General features: G+C 29.7%; 1 protein-coding gene across 1 annotated transcript; it reads right to left on the bottom strand.

Moving 5' to 3' along the window:
* Positions 1-2,412: 2,412 nt before the first annotated feature.
* LOC126774580 (zinc finger and SCAN domain-containing protein 2-like) lies at positions 2,413-9,400 on the bottom strand. Its single transcript, XM_050496177.1, has 5 exons — positions 8,975-9,400; positions 8,252-8,880; positions 7,939-8,137; positions 6,138-6,413; positions 2,413-5,793 (listed from the first exon to the last, which is right to left on the bottom strand). The coding sequence occupies exons 1-5, from the start codon at positions 9,101-9,103 to the stop codon at positions 5,635-5,637; spliced, it is 1,392 nt and encodes a 463-aa protein (XP_050352134.1). The 5' UTR covers positions 9,104-9,400; the 3' UTR covers positions 2,413-5,634.
* Positions 9,401-11,148: the final 1,748 nt, after the last annotated feature.

Below are 11,148 nucleotides of genomic sequence, written 5' to 3'. Positions count from 1 at the left end.
TTATATTCCTTTGTTACTTTATATCTACCTACCTATCATGATATTCAACTTGGACTTTATTAATTTAGCATACGAATTCGACCATAAGTTCGTAAGGTTCATGAAATTATCGCTGAGATTAAAAAATTGTGCCTTTAACTTGTCCGATTGGCTTATCATCGTTAATAATATTGAATGCCTTCAGTCAAAATATAGATAATTTAATAGTAATGATTTCAAGGTAGCGAAAGAGATCCAAGGAATTATTAAATCAAATTGTCGTATGTCGAAGTATTCATCCACGTCTTATTGGCCATAATCCCCTTTATTCATCTGATGTAACAATTTTGATGCTTCAGCCTTATTTCGTAGGTAAGCAAATACCCGAAAAACACATATAGTCTATTCGTTATTATGGATGAGAATTTAGAATTATCAGATAATATAGTATCAATCTGTTGCAGCGGCTATCAAATTTTTTACACTTAACACGATGCCGATATTAATTTCGTTTTTGTCTACCCATCAAAATATTATTTTCGGACTGTAATTATACTTAAAACGCATGACCATTGATCCTTTAAAAACAATTAATTTAGGTTGTTATAATGTATATAAGACTAGAGATAAGAAAGGTTACAAATAATACAATTAAATAAAATTAGGCAATTTATATATTTTTTTATTACGCATCTTAACGTTAACTTTTACGTAAAAGGAACACCTATTAATCCAGGATTCCTAGTCCATTTTTACTATTTATTATTATCAAGCTAATTTTCCGTGAATAGCTTTATAACTGTTGGTTTTTTTATTAAATTGTCACACTGACCTACAAATTGCGTGGTACGTGATGAAGATGAAAGTGATGCTAGTGGCGAAGAAGATAAAGAAAAAACTCAGTTAGTTTTGAATTCTGGTAATATGCCTTTAAATAAACAAATATTTTATTTTCTTCACTGACCATCCCTCCCGCAGGCAAATGTCAATATGTCATCGGATGTAGGTGAGCAAATTATTATTTTCGATATTTCAAATGTTAATAATATAGGAATGGAATATTCTTAGGAGAAAACTTATATGAACAATATTTGTTGATAATTGCGTGAACTACAGTTCTTGTGTAACCTATTTTTATAATAACACTTACTGTTTAAGAGAAACACGTAAAATAAGCTATACTTTTAACCTTAAATATTCTTTTTAGCAGACGTAGGAGGGATTTTTGATTTATTATAGTATACCGAATCTATACAAATTTTAATTTTTTCTTTTTTGTTTATTTATTTATTTATTTATTAAGATCCTCCAGGAGAAAGTACATCAACACAATATTAGTAACAATAACAACATATAGCTTAAAACTAAATGCATTACCTATAAAGGAGAATAACTCATGCAATGATAGTGGATATAAAAGGAGCTTACACGATAAAAATATGTACATTTACAAGTTTAAACATATTATGCTAATTGAAAAGTTACAAAAAAAATATACTTAATAAAAAACCATAAGCAAAAAAAAAGAGTTAAAAAAAATAGATAACGAAACAATAACAATCAAATGGCTAATAATTCTGACATTTTCTTACGGAACTTAGATAAAGAGTCACCAAATGGGTCTAGGGAGGCACTGTGCTCGTTTAAGATTTTACAAAAACGTACCACAGGTGAGTTACTTCCTAAAACGGTTTTACGAAAAGGTCTTACTAATGACGCTATCGGTTTTCGTGGGTATCTAGCAGGAACATTTAAATTTATTCTAGAAACTAGAAAAGAATTATCATATAAACTATTTAGAGCTTTATATAAAAACGTTAAATCTAGCATGTCATTCATTGTTAACACTACACTTAAGCTTAACACTAGATTTTTGTCTATTTTGTGCAAGACTCAATCAGAATGTAATATATTAGATGTATGAATTATTATTAAATATTACTGAAAAGTAGCTGTCATTTTTTATATTAAGCAATAATGTTTTTTATCTGGCAACAAGAACATTGACAGATACTCTCCATGGCGGGAAATTGATTTTCTTTGAATTTTTTTACAAGCATTGATTACGTGTTATTGAGATCAAGTACTTTCATTTTACCAATTATTAATAGTGGTACTTTTTATCTTTCAATATTTTACCGCACAAACATAAGTGTAAGGAGATCTATTTGAACCGTTTTTGTGTATTAATTATTAGAATAATGCAGCGACTATGTACATGTTGTAAAGTATATAAACATACGCATGCAGAACTCATACATTCATTTTTATAAAATATAAATTTTCTTTTTATAGAGAAACGGTTGGTCATATTTCATTTGACAATGAGAATCTTAACAAGTTAAACAACATTATTTTAATGTTATAATTTTTATTTATTTATTTAATACTTCTTGCACAACATATAAATAAGATAAGAGAAATAGGAAAAAATCAAAGAAATAAAAATGGTGCGCAAAGGCGGTCTTCTCACTTATCTAGCGATCTCTCACAGGCAACTTTTGGTGAAAGAATTTTTGTAAGAGAACAGTTAAGTGCATTTACATCTCACTAAACACATATAATAATACATACATATAAAATTATTTTGATATAGACAAACAATAGCTTTTCGCGAAGCGATATTTAAAAATGCTCAATGAATTCGACTGCCGAATATCTGTGGATGAGTGAGTGCATTAAAATGGCTGATGGCTTTTGCAGTAAAAGAGTTACTGTAGGTTTGTGTCCGGCTGCAGGAAGTAGTTAGCTTATTATCCTCCGAAGAACGCAGGTTGTGTGTGCTGTCACATCCAATAAATTTGAAGCGTTCTTTAAGGTAAGATGGTGTGTGGTCAATATAAAGAATAAAGTAGAAAAGAGATAAGGCGTGCAGATTTCTTCGAAGTCTGATTGGCAGCCACTCTAAGACCGATACTGAGAAATATGATCAAACTTTCGCAGACCAAAGATAAATCTTATAGCTATATTTTTCTTCTCATTCTAATTTATTTAGGAGGTCTTCAGTTAAATCCATGTAGCAAACATCAGCATAATCCAATATTGGTAAGAGGAAAGAATTAGCTCAGCTGATCTTAGCCTTGATAGGCAATAGGTATTAAAAATAGGTTTTAAAATCCAATGATAGCGAAAATCTTACGATTCATTTCTGCAACCTGAGGTACCTAGGAAAAAGAAGCATCAAGATGTAGTCCAAGATTTCTAACAGTCTCTTTCATATGTAATATTTGGCCCTCAAATAAGATTGGAGGTAGATATTTAACTTGGAACCTCGGCAAAAGGTTAAGACTGCCAAAAATAGCCACCTGCGACTTTCTCGGATTCACTTGGAGACCGTAAGATTTACACTAATCAGATATTTTTGCCAAATCATGATTCAAAGTTGTAACAGCCTTATCGATACCGTCTAAAAGAGCGGTAACGTAAATTTGTAGATCATCAGCATATAGATGGTAAGAGGAAGAAATAAGTGAAGAGAGTATTAATGAATATTTAAAAGAGGAGAAGAGAGAGTACACCACCTTACCAGACACCGGAAGGAATATCTCGATTGGATGAATATTTACATTATGAATTGCTTTCATTTAAACAGATAACAGCGAAACCATTCAATAGCAGTAGAATCTATGTTTAAAGATTAAAGGCATTTGAAAAGTCAAGGAGATCTTTTATAGTTACGGATTTGTTATCAATATCATGGCAAATGTCGTCACATACCTTAACAAGAGCTGTAACTGTACTATGGCCTAATCTAAGCCCAGATTGAAAAGGGCACAGGATTTTATTAATAGTGAGGAATTGGTTTAATTGAGAATGCACAACACGCTCTTATACCTTTGAAAGAAATGGAAGAACAGAAATAGGTCTAAAATGAGAAGGAAGCAAAGGATTGTAAACTTTGGGGATAAGAATCACAAGAGCTTTACGCCATACAGAAGAGAAGGCACCATTTAATAATATATAGAACTATATAAAAGAAAACATAAGTGATGTCAGTAGATACTAAGTGTAATAAAATTCAATTATGTTACATACATTCTCAATACAAGATTACATAATTGATAAAAAAGCGTGTTGTCGTTTATTTTAAAACAGGATATATTAATTTAATTTGCACACACAATTTTTTGCATTTAATTAACACACATGTATTTCAATAGTAGAATTTATATTTCAAAATGGCGGAAACTTTTTTCAATGCACATATTCTCTTGTAAAATATGGATGCAAAAAATCTTATACAACCCTATATTAATAAATTATTTTCTGATTTTGTTTTTCACACTAAAGCAAAAAAGTTTTTTAGAAAAACTTACTTTTTTACTGTATTCTATAAGTATTTGAAAAATACTCTCCAGAAAAAGAAAAGAAGAAGTATTTTAAGTCAATTCCCTATTGAATGTCTCTCAATTTTCCTGTCAGATGTTGTTATTGGTGTTTAAAAAATATATATTAGTTTACATATGAAATTAGCGTTTTGTCGTACAGACCACTTTGATCTGAAATATCTCCTCTTTGGTTAAGAATTCCAAATTCAAATTTATAAATTCATTTAGCTGGTACATTTGAGTTTTGAAAACAGTCATTCATTTGTTTTTTCCTCATTATTTTTTTCTTTGGCGTCGCTTATTACCGCACAATGGAAAACATGAAATATCGGTATATTTACGAGTACGAGTCACGCTGGTGTCGCAAAAGAAAGCACGGTACGTTTTTGGATTCAACGATTTCGTTCTGAAAATTTCGACCTTCAGAACAAAAACGCAGAACGCTTCCGATTATCGTACAGTTCCACTTTTCATCACAAGTAATGATTCGATTTAAAATCCCTTCATTATTGTGTCGGTTGAGCAAAGTAACACAGCAGTCGACGCGTGTTTGCAAGTTAGATTCACTCAATTCATGAGGTACCCATCGTTCAAGTTTTTTTACTTTCCCGATTTTGAATTTGGAATTCTTAACCAAAGAGGAGATATTTCAGATCAAAGTGGTCTGTACGACAAAACGCAAATTTCATATATAAGGACCTAATATTATCACACAATGTAATGCACTTCAGTTGTTAGTAAATAAAATAATTTTAAAACAACTAAAAACACTATCAACATAACTCTCCCTTCCCTTGGATCAGATCAGCTAGATAGTACCTAATTGTAGTGTAATATTGTCTGCCTAGATTGGTATAGGTACTGATTACATACAAGAGAATTTAATAACATAGTAAATGCTCACTTGAAAGAGTCAAAGTCAAGTAACGGGTGTAGTTCATTTTTGACTCATATCTTATGATTATTAATTTTGTACTATTGTTATTCTGAAAAAATAATATGATCATGCATTTTCAATTAAGATCCTTGTTTGACACAACTGCATTTTGTAATGTATAGTAAAGTAAATATTAAGACCAAGAGAGATATAGTATAGGGTCAATGATACAGAAATTGTAACATATGGTATGTTACAATACACACAGTTATGGACTGTTTTTCCCAATGTCTTTGTCTTATCTAAGTCAAATCCTTCTTTATAGTAAAAAATAATATATGATTAATCCTTATAGCAATAACCTTACTAGACTTAGAGATTTAACCTTATTAGATATCAAGACACATATTCATGATAACACATAAAATTGTGTATTTTAATAAAATTATTTCATTTAAGTAAAGCATTTCTTGATAATAATGCTAATGGACGATCTTTTCCAGGGTGACTTTTGTCATGATGAAGCAATAGGCCTTTTCTAGTTACAAATTTTTCACTGCAGAATGAACATTGAAAAGGTTTTTCTCCTGTATGTTGGTACATGTGGTACTGTAATAAAAAATACGTTTATCACAAGCATCCAAAACATAAATTTTGACCAGAAAAAAGAGCTCAACATGTGGTTAGATGGTAAAACTGCGAGGGTTTTTAGTTTGACTATAGAACCTCTAATATAATTGAAGAGTTTCATCCATACAATAATACTCAATATTGAATATATATATATATATATATATCTATATATATATATATATATATAATAGTTATATATATATATATATATATATATATATATATATAACTATTATCTTACCACTTAAGTTTTTTCAGTATAGAAACTGTAAGGTCTACTATATATGTATATATATGTCACAATACTATTAACTACTTACCGTATAATTATCTCTTTTATGAAAACTATGTTCACATAATGTGCACTGATATTTAAAAGAGGCCTTAATTGTGGTAAGAGAAGACTTTGAAGCAATAGGACGTGGTTGTAATGACTGATTTTCACGGGATATTGTAGCTCGCCTTTTCTTTACTTCAACTCTTCGACCAGGGTGCATCCTACTCTTATGTGAGTAGCAATTACCAGAACTTGCAAAGCTTTTATCACAGAATGGACATTTGTATGGTTTTGCACCAGTATGTTGGTTTATGTGAAACTGTAAAATTAAAGTGTATTAATATAATTATTATGCTAATACTGTAACAATGAAAGTTTTGTTTCAATGTTTTGACTTTATTTAAAAAAGGCATTAAATATATCAATATAAATTTATTTATTAAAATCACCTCATACAAACATTAGAATACAGCTTATATAAGACTAAAATTTGACTCATAGCGTAATAGTAAGAAGGAATCAGCTCAGCTTGTAGCTAATTGTTATTATTTCATCCCTCACAAAAAATATTGCTAACAAAAATGTAGATTCTACTTAAGTAACACACATTGATTCAAATTATAACTACAATCAAAATAAATATAAGAAAAAAAAAAAATTAAAATAAAAAAGACATCTAAATTTAGTATTATTAAATTTATATAATAAATACTCATATGCAGGAGTATTACTTATTACCTTAACATTGATCTTGATCAGTTTGAGAAATGAGCCAAATTTACATAAACTGGTTTATAAATAATGGAATCCAATTAAAATGACAATCTATCTTTGCATGTATAGTATGGTATAGTTAAAAGTAATCAAATGTTTTTATGTGAGGTAAAAAGCTCTGTGGTTACAGAAAAGCAAGTATTTGCAAACAAATGTTGATTTTTTCTGCTCTTTTTAATGACCCATCACAATCACAATGGTCCATATGCGAAAGTACAAGTGCAGATCTGTCAATCTAACTCTAATTGGGGCATAAAAATTCCTAGAACCTCAAAAATATGAAGAAAAACCAAAGTTACAGATATATTGATTTGTACTGAACTTAAAATAGGGCTGGATAGGACACATGCTTTGATGTAAAAGAAACAGAGTAAGCAAGTAACTCTATGACTTAATAAGGGAAGAATCTAGAAAACAGAAACAGACTATAACTGAAATATTTGAGTTGCAGAAGACAGAGCACAATGGAGAAAGTTGCAAGTGGCAAGCCTATGCTAAAAGGCATGCTAATTTTCGGGATATACAATAATTTTCTATTGTTCCAATCATTTTCACAATATTCAGGTATTCCTATTATTATATTAATTGGTATTATATTAATATTTGGGTATTCCAAATTACCCAAATTTTGAAATGAAACAGTTTAAAGAATAATGCATTATTCATTAAGAGTTTAAGTCATAGTCATGATGGAGATCCTCATTTATATTAGTTATACTTTAACTTAATATTAGCAAAGTTGTTGAAGTCATAAAATCTTTTCACTTAGATGCCTGGGGTTATAAGAGTTTAACATGAAGGTATAGTCTAAAAAAATCCTGAATCAAAACACAGGATTATTCATACTTACAGAGTAATTAGTGGAACATTAACCGTAAAGGTCAAAAAGGTTGATATGACATGCAATATAAATTCGAATAAGTATTAAAGGGGAAGTTTTGATAAATAAATACAAAAACCATAGCAGTGACTTCTTTTTTATCTATATTTAGTTTTAAACATATTGTTATGAATTTCACTTAATTATAAAAATTCTGTAAAAATATCAAATAGAGAAAATTAATAAATACCTTTAAATCTTGATTTCGCTTAAAACTTTTCTTGCAATAGTGACATTTGTATGGTCTTTCAGTGCTGTGAGTTACACTGTGAGTTTTTAAATTACTGCTTGTGTTATATGAACGACCACATACTTTGCAAACATATGATTTACTAGTGGATGATGAATGAGCTGCCATGTGGGCAGCTAAATTTTTGTCAGTCCTAAATCTACAAAATTAAATAATAATAAAAATATTATACTACAAAAGTTATTGTACAAAGTTATCAGTACTACAAACAAAATTTCATTGATATTCTGGCTAAAATTCAATAAAAACTTACATTCTTCCACATATTAAGCACATGCCTGATGTTCTATGTAATTTTAGATGTACCAATAATTCACTTTTGTAATCGAATTGTTCTCTACAAGAACTACATTTATATGGTTTTGTAGCTCTATCTTCATTAAAGTGGGTCCATGAATGATTTTTCAACGCTAACTCAGTAAAAAACCCTCGGTTACAAGTAATACATAAAAAGGGTTTCGTAGTATCTTTTTTATCATCATTCGCATCACAGGATTTATCTCCCTTCTTGATCAGTTTAATAGTAACATCTTCACCATCCACACCATGTAAATATGTTACATCTTCACCTTCATCTTGTTCAATTGATTCAGAATTATTTTCTTCAATATCAGGTAAAACTGAATCTTCTGAGTTTTGTAATACCATCATAGGATCAACATTTACTTCCATAGGAGTAAATTTTACGTCATCTACATAATCGGGTTCAATATTTTTTGCTTTAATTGTTTTTGTAATATCCTCAGTTTGTTCCAAAATTAGACTTTGATTTTGTAAAACATCTTGTGCTTTTCGTGCAGTATCAATAAAGTCACACACAGATTGTAACTTAGAACAACATTTAACACAAATATTTTTTGGAAGTTTATCATCTTCTTCAACCTTAAAATTATTAATATATTAAACAAGAATTTTTTAAAAATAATTGTATTAGATAAAGAAACTATAATGAGAACAATCAAGAAAGTTATATTACCTCAATCAAAAGATATTTATTCAGCTTATTTTGAAGAAGCATGGCCTCAGCTTCTTTACTAAATATCATTATTGTTACTTCTTGCTCTTCTGCACAAAGACGACAACACCTTTCAAAAGTTTCGGCCATATTCAAACGATATTATCATACTTCTTTAATTTTGTTTGGCGATGATATTTTGGAAGTCTATTCACAATGCTACTTCGGCATCCAGTAACTTGGGTTAGTAATGATTTTTTAGCTTCCTTATTCCATACATTTATAACGCATGCGCGTTTTAAAATAGCGATGTTGAGCTCTGTATACTTCATTGTTATTGATATTCAGAGATACGCTTTGATATTGCTACAATGCGCAAACTCAAACCACTCACAAGTCCAAATGTATAGCAATTTTTGTTATCTTGGTACATAAGTTATAAGAACACTGTATTTTAGAAATGCTCAAGAAAAACAAACATTCGATTTAGGAATCGAATCAATGTAAAACAAGTGAACTAAATAATAATTGAAAAAAATAAAACTGAATTTAAAATAAACTTTTCAAAAACGTCTTTTATCTGTGTTTTAAATTTTAATGAATGACTGACGGTCGGAATATGACGCCAGCTGATGGAATAACTGTGACCACAGCGTAAATTAAAGTAGATAGATATGTCTTAGGTCTGAAAATAGGAGAAGTCTAGCTAAAGTTTATATCTAATATTATTGTAAAATCTGGAGAATAGAAAAAAGAGACATATTTTTCTGTGCATTTAAAAACAGAATGAGCTGATTGATAAATTTCAGTTTGTAATTTTTATTAATAGAAACACTTAATCTTTATTTATTTTTATAACTAAAAAATTTAACTACATTTCAGGTTTTCTACCCTATTTGAATCTTAATAATGGTTACTGTGATGTATATATTAAATGATAAGTTTATTCCAAATTATTTTTTTATACTGGAGTTCTTCGAATAAAACTTTGACTAAAAAATTATATCTCATAATTTTAACAACATTAGAGATTATTCTCTATTAATTATTATTTATAAGTATGTTTATGATTGTCATATTTTTGTTCATATTTATATTCTTGTTGGTTATAGTTTAAGCACAATGCAAACAATTGTCGGTGATAGACATACATGTAACTGTAATTGATAAATTGGTATATTATAATAATATTATTTTAGTTTTAGGCTTTGAAGCTTGTCGGCCTCTCATACCTCGTTCCTCTTGTCCAGCGCAGCTGCTGGGCAACGGATTATCTTATGTATGATTTTAACAATAAGTACTAGCTCCAAATATACGACAAGTTTTTTTTTTCGATATGACCCGTTGCTGTTTGCGCAGGGCGGGGTTCATACGATTATGTTCGGAGTAGAAATCACAAATGAAACGAAATTGAAAAGTCGGCTTTTGAAAGATATTTTATGTTACATGGCTTGGTAGCTGGCTGAAAAAAAAATTACATGCAAATAAAATTCCTCAAATTACCAGCCTAAAATAAAATAATCCCTTGTTTTTTATTACTATAAATTATTTTCTTGTATGGTTTTCATTTCTATGTATTAGTTTTATTGTATCTATCTTCTAACATTGCTTGTGTACCTATTTGCAACAGTTTAACATTAGTAACAACTAAACTCTCCAGTTTTTTTTATAACTGGAGAGTTTAGAAGAGTGGCGGTTCATACGCAATTGCATCACTAGAAAATGCTGGGCCAAGAGTTCCTAGTGTTTTATTTCTGGTTGAACTAGCTATTGAGGAAAAGAAATAATGAGTACTGGTAACTGGTTCAATCAAAATGACAAAAGAAGTATCGACTGTGCACATATGCACTATATGCCAATGCCGCTTCAATTTTTTAGTCTATACAAAATTGCTAGGCAAAAGTAATTCTTACTGTCAGGTTGGGAGATAAATCCTACACGATACTTCAATGCGGATTAGTGTTGTTATAGGTACATATGTTGTAGATTTTCATCTAATACATGTCGGTGGTGGTTGTGGTGGTGGTGGTGACGAAGTGCGATTTCAGTTATAAGCACATATTATATTTATTATTAATTGATGCTTGCCTAGGTTTAAGTCCGCATTCATCGGTTAAGGTGTTCTAATGATGTTCTAACCATAGTCATCCTCAGCTTTTAACCTTCAATTAAATCAGTTTAATAACATAAAAAAA

The sequence above is a fragment of the Nymphalis io genome, chromosome 1, assembly GCF_905147045.1.
Source record: "Nymphalis io chromosome 1, ilAglIoxx1.1, whole genome shotgun sequence".
Lineage (NCBI taxonomy): Eukaryota > Metazoa > Arthropoda > Insecta > Lepidoptera > Nymphalidae > Nymphalis > Nymphalis io.
This window is presented reverse-complemented; position numbering and strand designations above follow the sequence as displayed.

What these genes read in the sequence shown, in the direction of transcription:
- LOC126774580 (XM_050496177.1), bottom strand. Translation starts at nt 9,103, where the DNA reads ATGGCCGAAACTTTTGAAAGGTGTTGTCGTCTTTGTGCAGAAGAGCAA. An exon ending in TGCTTAATATGTGGAAGAAT is followed by an intron (nt 8,138 to 8,251) that starts GTAAGTTTTTAT and finishes TTAATTTTGTAG; the next exon opens with ATTTAGGACTGACAAAAATT. An exon ending in ATAAAAGAGATAATTATACG is followed by an intron (nt 5,794 to 6,137) that starts GTAAGTAGTTAA and finishes TTTTTATTACAG; the next exon opens with TACCACATGTACCAACATAC.